Source organism: Equus przewalskii, chromosome 7 (assembly GCF_037783145.1).
Source record: "Equus przewalskii isolate Varuska chromosome 7, EquPr2, whole genome shotgun sequence".
NCBI classification, from domain to species: domain Eukaryota; kingdom Metazoa; phylum Chordata; class Mammalia; order Perissodactyla; family Equidae; genus Equus; species Equus przewalskii.
This window is the reverse complement of record NC_091837.1, coordinates 21,456,426-21,474,709: the sequence shown is the minus strand read 5'-3', so window position 1 is coordinate 21,474,709 and position 18,284 is coordinate 21,456,426. Positions and strand designations below refer to the sequence as shown.

Genomic DNA, 18,284 nt, shown 5'->3' with positions numbered 1-18,284 from the left:
GCCGGGTTTTGCTACTGTAAAGTTACTATTATTCCCTTTTTAATTACTAAGTACTTTGTGGGGAGATATTTTGAGACTATAATATCCTGTTCCTCATCAAACCATCACTGACTAGTCTTCGCATCCAAGGTGATTCTTGCCTGAATTATCACTTTTCAAATGGTGATTTTCTGACTATCATTCTTTCTACATTTTAGTGGGCATTCTACTTTAAGGAAGATCTGTTTCGGGGCTGGCCCGGTGGCACAGCAGTTAAGTTTGCACGTTCCGCTTCTTGGCAGCCTGGGGTTCACCGGTTCGGATCCCAGGTGCAGACATAGCACTGCTTGGCAAGCCATGCTGTGGCAGGCGTCCCACATATAAGATGGGCATGGATGTCAGCTCAGGGCCAGTCTTCCTCAGCAAAAAGAGGATTGGCAGCAGTTAGCTCAGGGCTGATCTTCCTCAAAAAAAAAAAAGGAAGAGCTGTTCTTTCTCCCTAGTTTATTCGTTCATTTATATAAAAACGGATTCTTCTTCAACTTTTTATAATCCCTCTCTGTCATTTCTTCTGATGCTCAAATATGCAGGCATGTGCTGCGTAAGACATTTTGGTCAACGATGGGCAGCATATACGATGGAGGTCCCATAAGATCAGTGCCATATAGCCTAGGTGTAAGTATGCGCTACCATTTAGGTTTGCGTAAGTGTCCTCTTTGATGTTGGCACAACAAAATCGCCGGACAACGCATTTCTCAGAACGTATCCCTGCTGTCATGCAGCCCATGCCTGTATTAATTTTGATGGCCAGATTTGGCTAGCTGGTTCCTGTGTCTTTTTAGCATGTCCAGCTGTTCCTTGAGCACGTCCTTACTTTCTGGCACAAGATATTCCAGGTTCATATTGTATTTTTCCTGCTTCAGCCCTAGAATTGGTCATTTTGTTTAGAAACCCTGAATCCTTTTGGGGAGAACAGTATTTAAAAGCCAAGATCTGGGTGCTTGGTGTGTGCATTGTTACTATGGAGGGGCAGGGGATTATTGCTTCCAGATCCTGTCAGCAGAGCTAGGAAATATGTTACATGTGTGTCTGTGTATATATGTATTACGTATGTGTGTTATATGCGTATTTTCATATCTGTATATGCCACCATGAGTTCCTAACAGGACATCCAATTTCAGTCCATCACTACAGGGTTTATTCTGTCCTTTGCCTTCAACGATGACAAATCTGACTCCCACTATTCTCAATATATTTACTTTTTTGCTTGATCCTAAAATGCAGAGAAAGTAGTTTCAGAATTGCTAACCCTTACCACTGCAGAAAACCTACTAATGAGTTAAATATTTGTTAACAGCTCTTTTTGACTTTATAATGAGGGTATATAGTCAAAATAATGTGTTCAAGGGACCACCCCTGTGGCCTAGTGATTAAGTTTGGCGCGCTCTGCTTCAGTGGCCCGGTTCGCGGGTTTGGATCCTGGTTGTGGACCTACACACACCACTTGTCAGCCATGCTGTGACAGTGTCCCACGTATAAAGTGGAGGAAGATTGGCACAGATGTTAGCTCAGGGGGGGTCTTCCCCAGCAAACAAATAAATAAATGTGTTCAAAATTTGAGTTAGTTTTCTTTCCCGCGTCCTTCAGTGTGGTTAGGTTATTCATTTGAAATACATTTATGTTAATTTGTTTTTGTTTATATTCCACCTTAGGGTTTTCTTTTCCACCTAGACTTGGTTGTATTTTGCAGTATATACAATATTAATATGGTTCCAAGTTAAAACTAAGAAAAGGTGTACTCCGAAGGGTCATTAGCCCTTATGCCTTCCATCCCCACTCAACATCTCCATCCTTTATTCCAAAACATGCCTCTTATTTCTTCTTTCTTTTCAATGAGGAAGATTGGCCCTCAGCTAACATGTGTGCCAATCTTCCTCTATTCTGTATGTGGGATGCTGCCACGGCATGGCTTGATAAGCAGGGTGTAGGTCTATACTCAGGATCTGAACCCATGAATCTCAGGCTACCAAAGTGGAGTGCATGAAGTTAACCACTACACCACTGGCTGGCCCCTCCTCTTGTTTCTTTTTGCCAAAATAACCAAATACATGTGTAGTTTCTTATTTCCTTTTCTTACACCAGAGGTAGCATACTATAAATACTCTTGAACTTTGCTTTTCTCACTTAATAGCATATTTTCAAAATCAGTCCATTGTGTGTATATATATATGTGTGAATTATATCTCGGTTAAAAACCACTGCATTGTGTGGATGTCCTATGGTTTATTCACCCATTCTCTTATGTATGTTGTTTCCAATATCTTATGATTGAAAATAATGTTGCAGTGAAGAAATTTGTGTTTCCTTATTTGTGGTAAGCAGAATTCTAAGTTGGCCCTGAGAATTCCTGCCTCCTGGTGTACACGCTCTCTATAATTCCTTCCCCTTTGAGTGTGGGCAGGACTATGAATATGGTGGATTTCACTCTCATTATTAGGTTATGTTATATGACAAAGCAGAAGGGATTCTGCAGTTGTAAGTAAAGTCTCAAGTCAATTGGCTATGAGTGAGTAACAAGGGAGACTATCCTGAGTGGGCCTGAGCTAATCAGGTGAACCCTTGAAAGGGCCTGGGAGAAACAGACCAATTCCTTGAAAACCACAAACTACCAAATCTCACCCATGAAGAAGTATGATCCTTTTATCAGTTTTAAGAGACACGGTGTTATACAGGTTATCCATTTCTTCTTGAGGGAGCTTTGGTGGTTTGTTTTTCAAGCAGTTTGCCCATTTCTGTAAGTTTTTTAATTTATTGGCATAAAAGTGTTCATAATAGTCCCTTATTATTTTAAAAGTATCTGTAAGATCTGTAGTGATGTCACCTCTCTCATTCCTGATGTTGATAATTTGTGTCTTTCCTCTTTTCCTGATCTGTTTGGCTAGAGCAGGATCCCCAAACATTTTCTATTGCAGTTCAAATAGAGTAAAATATTTAAGGCTTTGCAGGCCATATGGTCTCTATTGCTAAACTACTCAACAATGCTGTTACAGAGTGAATGCAGCCATGGACAATACACGAATGGATGAGACTTCCAATAGAACTTTATTTACAAAAACAGGCAGCTGGATTATGAGCCATGGCCTGGCAACCCCTGGGTTAGAGATTTACCACTTTTATTGATCTTAAAAATTCAACTTTGGTTCCATTCGTTTCCTTTATTTTCTGTTTCCATTTCATTGATTTCCATTGTGCTCTTTATTATTTCCTTTCTTCTGCTTACTTTGAACTTAATTTTTTCTTTTTCTAGTTTAAGGTCAAAGCTGAGGTCACTGATTTGTGACCTTTTCTAAGTGTTTAGTGTCATATAAATTTTCCTCTAAGAACTGCTTTATCTGCATCTCACAAACTTTGATGTGTCTTTTCACTTCATTCAGTTCAAAGTACTCTGATTTCTTCTTTGACCTATGAGCCATTTATTAGTGTGTAAATTAATTTCCAAATATTTGGATATTTTCCAGATTTGTCTTTGTTATTGATTTCTTATTTAATTTCACTGTAGTCTGAGAACATACTTTGTATGATTTGAATCTTTTTAAATTTATTGAGACTTGTTTTATCGCTAGAATATTCTCCATGCCATAAATGTTCTGTATGCCCTTGAAAAGAATGTACATTCTGTTGTGGTTGGATGGAGTGCTATATAAATGGCAGGAAGGTCGAACGTTGATAGTGTTGTTCAAGCCTTTTATAGCCTTACTGATTTTATGTTTACTTGTTCTGTCAATTGTTGAGGGGCCTGTTTGAAATCTCTTGGGGCTGGCCTGGTGGTGCAGCGGTTAAGTGCACACATTCCGCTTTGGTGGCCTGGGGTTCTCAGGTTCGGATCCTGGGTTTGGACATGGCACCACTTGGCAAGCCATGCTGTGGTAGGCATCCCACATATAAAGTAGAGGAAGACGGGCACGGATGTTAGCTCAGGGCTAATCTTCCTCAAAAAAAAAAAACAACGCTCTTATTAAGGATTGTCTGTTTTGCCTTATAATTCTATAATTTTTGTTTTATTATTTTGAAGCCCTGTTATTAGATGTATAAACACTTATGATAGTTATGCTCTTATTTAATTGGTCCCTTTATTATTTTTTCTGTTTATTCCCCAAAAATCCCCCTAATACATAGTTGTATATTTTAGTTGTGGGTTCTTCTAGTTGAGCCATGTGGGACGCCGCCTCAACATGGCCTGATGAGCAGTGCCATGTCTGCGCCCAGGATCCGAATCAGTGAAACCCTGGGCCGCCAAAGTGGAGCGCATGAACTTAACCCCTCGGCCACAGGGCCAGCCCCAGCCCCTTTATTATTATGAAATGGCCTTTTGTATTCTTTGTAATATTTGCTCTGAAATATACTTTGATATTAACATAGCAATATTAATTAATAATGTTAACATTCCTTAGCTTTCTTCTGGTTACTGTTAGCATAGTACATATTTTTCCATCCTTTTACTTTAATCCTATTTATATATTTAAAGTGGTTTTCTCAGAGGCAGCATATAGTTGGGTTTTTTTGTTGTTTTGGAGCAACCTGACAATCTCTGTCTGTAATTGGCTATGTAGACCACTTCCGTTTAATGTCACTGTTGATATAGTTGGGTTTAAATATATCATTTTGCTATTTTTCTTTGCCTTCTGTGTTTCCTTTTTTCTTTTTCTGCTTTCTTTTTAATACTTTTAATGATTCCATTTTATCTCCCTTGTTGGCTCATTAGTTATAACTATTTATTGTATTTAAGTAGTTGTTTCAGGGTTTATAGTACACACCTTTAACACCACATTCTACCTTCAAGTGATATTATACCACTTTATGTTTGGTATTACAGTAGCATATTTCATTTCTCCTCTCCCAGCTTTGTGCTACTATCATACATTTATTTCTGTATTTGTTATCAATCCCCGATACATTGTTGTCTTGTTTAAATAGTCAATTATCTTTTAAAGAAATTTAAATAAGAAAAATGTCCTATATATTTACCCATGTAGTTACTATTTTGGTGCTTTGTCTTTCTGTCTGCAGATGCAGATTTCTATTTAGTATCATTTTCCTTCTGCCTGAAGGACTTCCTTTAACTTTGTTGTAGGGCAGGTCCGCTGGTGATGAATTCTTTCAGCTTTTCTGTGTCTGAAAAGGTCTTTATTTCTCCTTCACTTTAAAAAAATTGTGGTAAAATACATCTAACATTAAATTCAATATTTTAATTATTTTAAAGTGTACACAATTAGGTTGCAGTAAGTACCTTTCACAATTTTGTGTGACCATCACCACAATCTACTTCAAGAATTTTTCATCTCAAAAGGAAACCCCATGCCCATTAAGCACTCACTCCCCAACCTCTAATCTGATTTCTGTCAATGGTGCTTGCCTATTCTCTTTCGTTGTTTGAAAGATATTTTTGCCAGGTGTAGAATTCTAGGTTGATGGCACTTTTCTCCAGTACAGTCACGTGCCACATAATGACATTTTGGTGAGCGAGTCACATATATGACAGAGGTCTCATGAGATGAGCCCCATATAGCCTAGGTGTGCAGTAGGCTATACCATCTAGGTTTCAGTACACTGTGATGTTCACACAATGACAAAATCCGACGTTGCATTTCTCAGAACACAGCCCCATTGTTAAGGGACACATGACTGTATTTTAAATATGTTGCTGGGTCGTTGTCTTGCACTTGTTCCAGTGAGAACCTACCATTTGTAGATTTGGTTCCTCTGTACATCGTGTGTCTTTGGGGGGATGGGTTTTAAGATACCCTATCACTGATTTTAAGCAATTTGATGGTGAGGTACCTTTGTACAGTTCTGTGGCATTAAGAACATTCACATTGCTCTGTGGCCATCGTTACTGCCCATCTCTGTTTCTTGTGCTTTAGGTTAAGTGTCTTGTACCCTTGCATTTATATTTTTCAACCAAATTTGGAAAAAGTTTCAGCCATTATTTTTTCAGATTTTTTTGCTATTTCTCCATATTTCTCTTCTCCAGGAGATTGTATGTACACGTTAGGCCACATAAAATTGTCCCATAGCTTACTGATGCTCTTTTCACTTCTTTGGATTCTTTTTCTGTGTTCAGATGGATAGTTTCTATTGCATGTCTCCAAGTTCAGTAAATCTGTAGTAATCTGCTCTTAGTGCATCTAGGATAGTTTTCACCTCAGACACTGTAATTTTCATCTCTGGAAGTTCAATTTGGGTTGGTCTTATATTCTCCGTGTTTCTACTTCATATGGGCGATGTTTTTGAATTTTACCTACTTGGGTGCTGGGTATTTTTGTATTCCTAGAAATATTTTTGACCTTTGTCCTCAGATTGGTATCTAGGAAACAGTTGGATCCTTCTGAGTCAGACTTTTAGCTTTAGTACGTGGGACCTGAGCAGCGATTAGTCTAGGGCTAATTTTGCCCCACTACTAAGGCAAAACGGACGCTCCATAACTTAGAGTTTTCCACACTGGCTCGTGGGAACAGGAACTATTTCCTGTTCTTTGCCAGCTCTAATCCTTTTGGCTGGTTCTTTCCCCAGCCTCTGGCAGTCTCCTTACGTGCATGAGCTTATCCACACTCAGCTGGTACCTGAGTGGGGCTCTCAGCAGACAGAGTTCTCTCTGCAGCTCTTTACTCTCTGTGCTCTGCCCTGCAAACCAGCTGCCTTGGTCTCCTTGGAGGCCTTGTCTTCTCAACTCAGGGAGACTGTGGGCTTGCACCCTGGGTGTCCCCTCCCTTTGCTGCTGCTGAGAACTATCCAAACCATAAGCTGAGACGTGGGAGGGCCCAGCACGTTTGTTTCTCTTCTCTCAGATCTCTGACCTTCGTTGCCTGTTGTCTACTGTCCTGAGAACCATACATTTGTCAGGTTTTTTGTTTTAGTCATCTCAGGGGGATAAGTCTGGTTTCCATTCATCTGTCTTGGCTAGAGTTAGAAGTGTCCTGAAAGCATTACTTCTACTTTGTAGATTTTTATAAAGTCTGATGCCATTCTGATTTGCATGTAACTAATTTTTTCCCTTGAAGCTTTTTAGGACGTCTCCCTGGCATTTGGAAATTTCCCCATGTTGTACGTTGGTGTGGATTATTTTTCCACTCAAAGAGCTTGACATTTGGTGAGCAAGCTCTTTCTGCTGGAAACTCATGTCCTCTTGAGTTTTGCAGAATTTTCTTGTATCGTTATTTTGGTAATTTCTCGTTTTCTTTTATGCAGAATCCCAATTATAATTGGGTGTTGACCTTCTTAAACAGATCATTTTTTATATTTTCTTTAATATTTTTTGTTCTTTTGCCCTACTTTATGGGAAATTTCCTAAACTTTATCCTTTCATCCTTATATTAAATTTATTTCTGCTATTGATTTCCAAAACCCTTGTCTTTTATCCTGTCTCACAGCCTTTCCCCCGTTTACTTAGTGGATGCAATTCTGTTTCCTTATACTTTGCGTCATCATTATTTCTTGGATATCTCGTTCTGCATTGTCTGTTTCCTTGGAGTTGTTTACTTTTGCTTTGCTGCTTTACATTGTGGTCTGTTCCTGGAACCTCTCATGTCTCTTGGCTGCCTGTGTGTATTTGAGAGCAGGGCACTAAAGCTGATGAGCAGCTCTCTTCAACTGTGCACTTTCACTGAGGGCACCAGGCCGCCATTTTCACCAGAGAGCCCCAGCTGTGGGCGTCTGTAGCCTTTGCGTTAGCTCAGAGAAGGGCCTGCCAGCCCGCTGTGGAGACCTGGGGCACAGCTGGAGTCGTGAGCCTCGAAAGCTGTTTCCCCAGAAGATAGCTTCTGGCCTTCTGCAGGGTGGTGGGGACTTGAACTTCTCCTTCTCACATGAATTTCCAGTCCTTGTTTTTCCCTGGCACATGGGGCCTCCTCTTCCTCCCTTTATAATGTGGTGGTGTTTTAAGGGAGGTGCAAATAAACTTGCTTCCCACAATGTGCTCCTGCTAAGGCATTTACTATTCTTCCATCAGCTGTCCCCTTCCAGAAACTGGCTTGAAAGGAGACTTCTTTTGGTTTCATGAGGATGGAGTGTGTGCTTTTATTTGATTTCCTCATTTTTGTGTACTTTTAAGAAACCATCCACACAGTATAACATCTCTACAGAAAAGTGCATGGAAGTGTATAGCTCAGTGTGAGCACATCTGTCACCACCGCCCAAATCAAGGAACAGATCCTTACCAAGACACCAGAATGCCCCTCATGCTCCCTCCTAGCCACTCCCCTCCCCAGGGCCCAAAATAACCACCATCTTGACATTTTATCACTATTGTTGACTGTTTTCAACGTCATTTAAATGAACTCATGCCTTTAATGCCTCTTCCACGTCTGGCTTCTCTGGCTGATCACCGTGTCTGTGCCTCGTCTGGACTGTTGCATGTGCAGTCGTTTGCCGTCCCTCCTGTACAGTATTCCACTGTGTACCGTATTTATCCTCCTGCCTAGGGGCCCTCAACTTTGTTTCTGGTTTTGGCTGTGACCTTTGCTGCCGCTGTGAGCATTTTTGCTCACAGCTTTTGGTGAAGCTTTGTCCGTATTTCCGCTGGATTTACACCTAGGAGTGGAATTGCTGGTCACAGTGGCTGTGTAGGAGATAACCCCAGTTCTCCAGAGTTGTCATGATTACCTTCCCCACAGCAGTGTATGAGAGTTCTGTTGGTTCCACATCTTCCCCAGCCATGGGGGACTGCCTTTCTAGCCCTGTTGGTGGTGTAGTTTACCCTGTTGTGATTTTAATTTGCATTTCCCTGATGACTAATGAGGGTGAATACTTTCTCATTACTGGATGGTGTAATTTTGAATATATTTATTTTTTTAAATTTATTTTTATTTTTTTAAAGATTTTATTTTTCCTCTTTCTCCCAAAGCCCCCCAGTACATAGTTGTGTATTTTTAGTTGTGGGTCCTTCTAGTTGTGTCATATGGGAGGCTGCCTCAGCATGGCTTGATGAGCAGTGCCACGTCCATGCCCAGGATCCGAACTGGCGAAACCTTGGGCCACCGAAGCGGAGCGCACAAACTTAACCACTCGGCCATGGGGCCAGCCCCAGAATATATTTATTTTTTTAAGTAGCAACTCAAAAAACGATATGGCCTGAGGCGGCCTGGAGAGCAGGAGAGTGCTTGCTGTGCTCAGCCCGGCAGAGCTGAGGAATCTCACTCCCCAGCTTCTCGTGTTGAACAGAGGTCTTCTCTTTGCTGTGAGTGGCTGCTTCTCCTCCCTGTTTCTAGCACCCTGAAGCGACAGACAGGAGAAGAAAAGAAAGTTGCTTGTTCCTCATCCAAGAAGGTTTTTGTTCTTCTTCTAATAAAGACGTACGTGGGACACTTCCACTAAAAGCTAGCATTTATTAAGTTCAAGAAAGGTGGAGTCCAGAGAACAGGAATCAAGTGGGTCTGGGTGAGGACTGCGGTGGAGCAGGAGGAGGTGAAAAGTGAGTCAAGGGGCCTGGGCTCTCCCCAGTGCAGACCCCAGACTCCCAGGGTGGGCACAGCTGGCAAGAAGAGGGCAGAGCATTGATCTTAGAGAAGACTGCTGAGCTAAATCTTTTCCTCTTCCCCGCATTTTGCACAAAGTAGTTCTAAATCCACTGTCTGCTCCCACAGGAGGATACGTGGTCCAAGAATGGCCCAGACTCTTCTAGTGCAACAATTCACTTGAGGAAAATCCTCACACTGGCACAGAGTCTAGACTAGCTCAGGATAAGAAGTGGGCAAAACATGCGGGGGTAGGTCAAGCTTTGACCTTGGATTTCCATCCCTTCAGTCATACTTTCCATATGAAAATGTGTTTTCACAGGCAAGGGGTCAAGTAGGGGGAACGGGTAGTTCATGAGCAAATGGAGTAAGAACCACATCAAGTGCAGAGACCATAATAATTAGAAATACTTTAATTCCTAGCCGCTTGGCGGCACTTAAGTATCAGCCACCCAAGCATGTCAGCCTTTGACTCTTCTCAGCAAGAGCAGATGATCACACAACTCTTAAGATAAATCAAAATTAGATGAAGGTTATTTATTGGTGTGAGTTTTTTCTTGTAGTGAGCTTCCTTTACACAGCAATGGTGTAAACAGCATCAAATTGAATGAAAAGTTTGTTAAATGCAACCATAAATAATTATAATAAATATACATCAAGTAACTTTACAGCACACATCGTTTGGGGCCAAGGTCTGGATCTGGACCTTAGTGTGCTCTCTGGGAGAAGCAGTCGTCTTAGCAGCAATCTTACTCACAGCTGTGATCTCATCAAGTGACGGGCCAACAGAAGCTTCCCGAACCCCTTGTGGGGAGGTAGCTGACAGAATTCCGAGTCCATTCAAGGGATGGGAGGGATTGGAGGGGACCAGGAATTTAAAAATACAGGAAGGAAAAACCACTTCTAATAAATCCAAAGGCTCTTTCATTATGTAGAAATGAAACAAGAGGAGCCCTGGCGTCAGGACTACACCCTAGGGACCCCTAGTCAGGGAGGGAAGGGCTTGCAGGCACTCACCTCCAGACGTGACTGATCCTACATCAAATGTAACTGATGCACCGGAAAGATTAATCCAGGTTTATCTTTTCCTTAGTTTGGGGCATCTTTTCTATAATGGTCCTTAATGTATTTCCTAAGAATCGTAGGGAGGAGATGGATGCTACTGGCTCTAACTCTACAATCCACACGTCCTTGCAGCAGGCCTGGGTCACAGCAGAGAAGGGAGGAGCACACCCTCCTTCTCTCACCCGCAGTCACACTCCAAAGCCTTCTAGACAGCACTTGCTCAAACGTCCCGTATTCACAATATTATACAGTAAATACAGTGATGCAATTCTGTGAACTGGCAAGGCCCAAAATGACAGTGTCCAACAAGATGGCATATGCTGCTCCTGGACAAAGTCCCATTGGACAAAGACTTATTGGGGGCACAAATGCACTGGGGCAGGGGGTGAGCCTGGAGCAGCTCAGCCCTGGCACACACACTGACGTGAGGCGGCAAGGGGGTGCTGGGCGGGCCCGGCCAGAGGGGCAGAAGGACCCCCAGTGTCTCAGTCACTGAAGCAGACCCCGAATTGAACAGAGCACCTCAGTCAGCTCTTTCTAAACGGGCGTGTGGCCCTTTCCTCCGGTCCTCACGTCACAAACCCTGCAGTGAGGAAGGGCCGTTTCTGAGCACAGGAGTGGGCGTGGCTTGAATCATGCGCTTTCCTGTTCAATCAGTCTCGGAAAAAGGCCCCACTCAAGCACCGTGCCCCCAACTCCGCGTGTCCTCTCGACTCCCGGAGCTGGGACGCAGTGGCCTGGTTCTCTGAACTAAGGTCAGGGACGAACGCTTTGGTCTGCTCCCAGGGAGCACTCAGTGGGAAACAGTGAGACCCAGGGGCCCAGAAGAGACAGAGCAGAGAGGGTTGTCTGGGCGGGAAGGGAGGGGGACCCACTGGGCTTTCCTCAGACCATAAAAGCCAGGTTAACACAGAGCTCCCTGTGTGTCTCCCATGTTTGGGTAACTGGCCGAAGCGTTTCAAGATGGAAGGAGGCCTGCGGGAGCCACGTCCAGGAGAAACCCCAGCTCCAGGCAGGAGGGGCCGGGCTGGCCACAGGCTTGTCTGTGGAGATGCTCCGCAGAAAGGACAGGACATTCTGTGTGGCCGAGGGCATCTCACCACCAGCTTCCTGCTGGGTAGTTCTGTGAGGTGGAACCAACTGCAGCCTCACGGCTTCAGAATCTGGTGGCCACGAAGGACAACGTCCAGAAAGATCAAATGAGACACAAACTGTCGGAGAACTAAACTATCCTACAAACATACCACAAACAGGTAGCAAAAGAACCAACCCACCACGAAACGTACACATACAAAGGTTAAGTCCTTCCAGGAGGCCCTGGAATGTGGACAAAAGTTTGGAAAAGGAGAATGTCACCAACTCCTCACGCAGGGCCCCGGAGGGACATGCCTGCAGTGGCAGGCTTCCCAAGCCGGCAGAGCGGTGCTTCGGTGACAGCCTAACTCTGCGGCTGCCTGCCCTCAGCCACTCAGGGGGTCTTCACGGTAGTGAATGGCACAGCGGAGTTTCTCCAGCATGATCTCCAGAGAGGAGTACTGGGGCAGCTTGATCATGAACATGCAGGTCTCCACTCGGATGTAGCGTGAGTCTGCGGAACCTACGGGAGACATCGGCCGGCGTGAGGGGGCGGGCCGCGGGTCCCAGGGAGGCCTGGCTGCGAGGGGTGGCCCGGCAGGAGGGGCTGAGGGCCTGGGGGCCCGGGTGGGGCAGGAGGAGATTCCAGAGGAGAAAAGGGCAGACACAGCTGCTGCACAGCACAGGTGCCATACTGCTGACCTGCGGGGAATCGGGCTGCAGACAAGTCTGGCCAGCAAAGGGTTGTGTTTTGATTTTTTAATTGAATTATTTTTCTGATTAAAAGTTGGAAGATTAAAATGTTTCTGGATTTTTAGCTTTCTAAAACATCATCAGAGGATACACTAACATCGGGCCTGTATTGCCACTTGGCGAAGGTCAGGTGTGGGAGGCACGTGACCCCCACCCCGCCCCAGGGCCTTGACCCCACTGACACTCGGGCTTTGGTGCTCGGGGTCCCTGTCCACTGTTCTCCCTCATGCAGGACCCAGCAGCCCCAGCTCCAAACTGAGAGAAGGGCCCGTGGCCCCCCACCTGGAACCCGACCAGGGCGGGCAGTACCTGCTGTGCCATCTGGGGGGGCGATCTTCATGGGGTACGGGGGCACATGGGCTGTGTCGGGGCCCCCGTCTTTGCAGGGGCAGGTGAACGGGATGCGCTCCTGGTTGCATGCGAACTTGATGAACTTGCACAGCTCCTCCTGGGCAAACATCTCCAGCGCCCCCCAGAAGAACTCGATGTGCTGGTCCGTCTCCATCAGCCCCACCTGGTACATGGTGTGGGCCTGGGGAAGAAAGGCCCCAGACGTGAGCAGGCCCGGGCAGGGTACAGCAGGGAAATGATGGCCGCAGGACACGGGGAGGTCACGGCAATGACAGTGACCACAAAGGTCGTCGTAGCGGCACCTGTTTGTGTGACTGGCCTGTGCACTGGGCCGGCAGCAGAGGCTCCACCTGCGCCACCCCCTGACTCCACCGGGCAGGTTCTGTCACCGTGCCCACTAGAAGTGAAGTCACTTCGGCAAAGTCCCCCAGCTGGTAAGAGGCAGGGCCGAGCCTGCGGGAGGCTGGCACAGGTGAGAATGTTCTTCCCCTCAGGGTGGTGGCTTAAGGCATGGGCTCTGAAGGCAGGCGAGCTGGGTGTGAAGTCTGACTGTCACTTACTGGCTGTGTCACCTTGGGCAAGTGACAATTTTAGCTTTGGTTTACTGAGCTGTGAGAGGAGGATGAGCACGCCCCTGCCACACATGAGGAGGATGGAGCGCTGGGACACAGGAATTACCACGACAAGCCACTGCCGACACTCTGCCTGCCAACCCAGCCTGGCCCCGGGCCACTGACCTTCAGGAACTCGAGGTTGATGTAGGGGAGGCCGCAGGTCCGCAGCTCCATCTCCAGGGGGCTGAGCGTGGTGAGCAGCTGCAGGGGGATGATGGCGCCCAGGCCCGCCCGCACGGCCGTCACGCACTCGACATTCTCCAGCTCGCGCAGCCGCAGGCTCCGGATGGCTGCCGCGTAGATGTCCTTGTTCTCCCACCTGCGGAGGCCAGGGGGACGCAGGGGAGGGAGGAGGCTGAGGAGGCTGACGGGGTTGCTCCCAGGTCTGGGGGCCACACCCACTCAGGCAGAGATCCCGGACCGCCTCTCGGTGGGGGCCTCCAGCCCAGCGCCCCAGATTTCTCAGTGCCGGCAGCTCAGTGAATTTCTCTCCTGCCTCTGGGTGTCCCCGACCTCAGAGCTGGTATTTTCGAACAAAGTCCTTCTGCTGAAGACATTCCACCACCATTCTTGGCGCCCAACATCCTGCCTCCTATCCCTCCCACTGGTGAAATCCACCTGTCACCCGGTGCCCCAGTCCAGGCGGCGCTCTCACACCCTGGCTGGCCAGTTTCGTCAGGACCCTCCCTGCGCACACTCACGCCACGGGGATGTGCCGGCCGCGGCTGCACAGCTCCACCTCCTCGCCCGTCATGGTCAGGTAGGTGAACCGGCAGCAGGGCTTGTTGGGGCTGTCAGGGCTCTCGGTGGCCAGGTGCTGGGAGGCAATCTCGGCACACAAGGCCTCCAGCTCGGTCTCGTCGTTGATCTGGAGGGCAGAGGCAGACCGAGGCTCACTGCCTGCCCCGCTCCCAGGGCCCCTGGAAGATGGAACCACCATCTCCTGCTGGGCAAACACCAGGCACTGTCTGGGTGGGGGGTATCCTTGGTCACTATGGACGGGCACAGCCACAGGCCTGGCCAATCAGAGCTTGCCATCCATTCAGGGCTGGGCATGTGCACCAGGCCTGACTAACAGACTCAAATTGCAGGGCTTTTCCTGTTACCATTTGGAAGCAGGAGCCCTCTTTCACTGCTGTGGACATGACTGTAAGATGGTACATCTTGTACTGCTGGGGGCCATCTTGAGACCGATTTCTGATGACATCATTTGAGCACCTGGATTGAGCCCTGCCTGAAGCCAAACCTCTATCTGTACTTTTTAAAAAAATTTTCCTAAGTTGGTTTGAGCTGAGATTTCTGTCACTTCTACCAGAGAGCCCTGACTTAATTCCATCTGTAGAAAATATCTGGGCTACTTCCTCCACCATGTGGCACATGAAAACTAGGGTCCAAAAGACACTGATGTGGGGCTGGCCCCGTGGCATAGTGGTTAAGTTTGGCACACTCTGCTTTAGAAGCCCAGGTCTGCAGGTTTGGATCCCGGGTGCAGACCTATATCACTGGTTAGCCACACTGAGGTGGCAACCAACATATAAAGTGGAGAAAGATTGGCACAGACGTTAGCTCAGGGCTAATCTTCCTCAAGAAAAAACAGGAAGATTGGCACAGATGTTAGCTCAGGGCCAATGTCCTTGGCAAAAAAATAACACAAGATGCTGATGTGCATGCTGGGTTACCAAGACACCAGGATCTGACCCAGAGGAGAATAAGCCTGCAGCTCTGGGACAGGGAAGGTGGGAGGTAGGGTCTGAGCCCAGACTGTGTCCTTAGCAGCAACCTCACCAGCACGGGGAAGGCCGCAGGCACCCTGACAGAAGTGCAGAGCATTTCTTCCTGCTTCATGCCCCCCCCTCCCCCCACTTCAGTGTAGTCCTGGCACCCCAGCACTCTAGTGGCCCTGCCCATTCCCTTCAGAAGGAAGTCTGGGCTGGACTGTCTGCCTGGACACCATCTCACAGTCCATGCCTGCCCCAGGCCCTTGCTGCCATCCCCAGACCCAGGAGGACTTCTCAGAGCAGGGCGTGGCAGGGACCCAAATCCCCAGCCCATGGGGCTGTCCTGTTCTGACCCTTCAGACAATTCGGCCTCATCCCCGTTTTGGCTTTGCTGCTCCCTTGCGCTGGCTGCCCTCCAGTGGTAGCTGGGGGGACAACTAGGGAGAGCCTGGCAATGGGAGCATCAAGTCTTGTGCCAGTGGAGGCAGAGTCAGTGGACACCTTTCAGCTGAGGTCCCCGTGGAGGGCAGCCCCGGCCAGGCCTCAGACACAAAGTCTGCCTCCCGTGACAGAGGCAGTTGGCCTCAAGGGGGAGGGTCGGAGCAGAGGCCCCCCACTCTGCCGGGACAGTCTCTAACCTGAGGGGAGCCTGCGGTGCGGAAAAGCACAGGCTTCCAGCTGAGGAGACCTGGGCTCCTCTGGGGACTCTGCTCCCAGCCAGCTCACTCTCTGAGCCTCGCTCCCTCTGGGCCTTGCTGTGAGGACTTCTGAACACAGGCCTCCAGCTCAGGCCTTGCGGAACCAAGAGCAGCCTGGAAGCCCCCGAGGACGGGATGGGAGCCACAGCCTGGCCACGGCAGGCCTCGGTGACTGCTGAGCCAATGTGCAGACCTGAGCAGCTCTCAGGCCCAGGGGCAGCTCGAGCCCCGACCACATCCCCCCTGGGGGGCTGGTCTGTGTGGAGAGGGATGGTCAGACACTGCTGTGGTCTCACTCTCTCTGTCTGTCCCAAGGCACAAGGAGAGGGAGAAAGAGCTCCATTCCCAACGTCTTCCCCGGCCATCTCAGGCGATCCCCAAGAGTTGACGTTCTGGGCTCTTTCTGAGGCCCTGAATCAGAGCTCTTAAAAGTGGAGCTGGGTCTGCGTGTAGCAACTCCCACCCAACACCTCTGCGCCTTCATCTGCCAGGAACCCTTCACCCCTGTGTCCCTGGGAGGCCCCGCAGGGCTAGACAGGTCACCCCAGTCCGCGGGTCTCAGCAGGGAGGAGTGCCAGAGGCTTTTCTTCCCACGAAGCAAGCTCTGCTGGCAGAGATGGCGCACATTCTCCAGCGTTCTTTGGGAGAGCCCAATCAGTGTTGAGTTGGGGAGCTCGGGTGTCCCCTGGTCCGGAGGCAGAGACACGGGCACTGCTCTGAGACCCCACTCCCCCAGAATCACTGTGCTTCTCACTTACACTCTCGAATTTCTTGACATAATTGTAGGTGAGTACGTCTGCTTCCTGCAGGTCCTGGTCAGGGTCCAGGGGCTCACCCACCAGCGTCTTCCAGAAGGACGGCAGCAGGTCCAGGGGCAGAGGGACGTCAGCTCGAATGGCGATGCCCAGCAGCTGCCCCAGGAAGTGCAGCAGCTGCTCCTCCCCGTAGGTGAGGGGGCTGGGCGTCAGGATGTACTTGCCCTGCAGGTGGAGGCGGCGCTGAGGGGGCAGTCTGCTTCCACTCCTCCCGGCGCCCCAGGCCACTGTGCCCAGGGCAGGCGGGAGGGAACCCTTGCAAGGCCATGCCCAGTCCCAGAGCTTGCTGGCCAGTGCAGCGAGGCCAGTCCCACCAGACCAGGAAGGTGTGCGAAAGGGCGTGGGGCCGAGGGGGACCCCCAGCCATGAGCCCAAGCCACTGCCTCGGGCGGCTCACCTTGTTCTTGTTGACAGCCGAGCTGGGGCACAGCAGCAGGAGGGAGAGCGAGGAGCTCTGCAGCTCCTTACACACTTGCCACAGGAAGTGGCGGAAGGAGCCGCCTGCGGGACAGATGGAGACCCATCAGCACCAGGCCACCCTGCCCGCAGGCCCTGTCCCCACCCAGAACGCCAGGTCATATGCCAACCTGACCACAGCCACGTTGGAGTGGAAAGAAAACGCGCCTGAGGGTTGGGGTACCTGGGGTCAGGTCCTGCTGTGCCACCCCCAGGAAATCCCTTCACTTCCTTGAGCCAGCCTCACTCACTGGGTCTATCAAATGGGGACAGTACCGTATCGAACTCAAAGGCTAGTTTCAAGGGCTCGACAAGACCGAGGGCAGACCTCACGCAGGCACCCCCTACCCCACAAGCTCAGGCCGACGTGTGGGCCTATTTGATCCACGTGCGTCTCCCCGGGCGGGGCCAGGAGCAGGGCCCCTGCTCTCTTGGGCACTGCCTTCCCCAGAGGCCCAGGGGCCCAGGACTAGTTCAGTGAATGGACGATGTGCAGAGACACGAAGGGTGACCGCACCCATCACGTCTCCACCGCCATTCCTAGCGTGCGCCTGGTTTTCGTGCAAGGCTCCCCTCTCGGCAGGTCCCCTGTCAGTGCCCCGAGGTCAGCAAGCTCTAAGCACAGCTGTGCATGCACACTGCTCGGTCAGAGCCACACGGAGGACCCTCCTGGGGACAGATGTCTGGGCCTGGCCCTCACTCAGCTTCCACAGGGAGGCAGCACACGGCTGCCTATTGAAGTCGCTGAGGCCAAGGCTGGGCCTGGAATCGCACAGACCTGGGCCTGAAGCCCAGTGAGCTGCCTGAGCCCGGGGAAGCTACTTAACTTTGTGGTGTCCCAGCTTCCCTATCTGTAAAGGGGAACAAGGCCGGCATCCTGTGACGCTTTGGTGCAATGAGGAGCGTGAGGTGCTGAGCGTGGACCGGCGCATCCTGAGCTCTCGGGGAACGAGAGCTGTTCTGAGACCCTGGGAGATGCGCCCCGAGGACGCCACGGGGCAGGCTGTCGGGGAGGCTGCTGCTGGAACAGGGTCCCCCTGGTCAGAGAGGGAAGGGAGAGGAGCTGCCCCAGGGACAGCCTTGCCCTCCCAGTGTGCCCCGCTGAAGAACTGCCTCTCTTCTCCCACCCGGGGGAGACACTCCTGAACGCCTGGAGCTTAACTGGACTGAAGGGCCGCGAGGGAGTGGCTTCTGCTCTTCCCCATCCCCACAGAGTGAGAGGAAGAAGATGCCACTCTAACCAAGGGCTCCC

General features: G+C 49.3%; 1 protein-coding gene across 14 annotated transcripts in view; it reads right to left on the bottom strand.

Moving 5' to 3' along the window:
• Positions 1–9,885: 9,885 nt before the first annotated feature.
• The window catches only part of HECTD4 (HECT domain E3 ubiquitin protein ligase 4), a 185,114-nt gene continuing 176,715 nt past the window's right edge, over positions 9,886–18,284 (bottom strand). For all 14 annotated transcript variants that reach the window (XM_070628847.1, XM_070628848.1, XM_070628850.1 and 11 more), the window contains 6 exons: positions 16,974–17,077; positions 16,520–16,741; positions 14,047–14,213; positions 13,469–13,664; positions 12,690–12,912; positions 9,886–12,150 (listed from right to left, as the gene is read on the bottom strand). In XM_070628847.1, the coding sequence (XP_070484948.1) occupies positions 12,014–12,150; positions 12,690–12,912; positions 13,469–13,664; positions 14,047–14,213; positions 16,520–16,741; positions 16,974–17,077 (1,049 nt within the window). In that variant the 3' untranslated portion in view covers positions 9,886–12,013. The remainder of the gene's footprint in view (positions 12,151–12,689; positions 12,913–13,468; positions 13,665–14,046; positions 14,214–16,519; positions 16,742–16,973; positions 17,078–18,284) is intronic.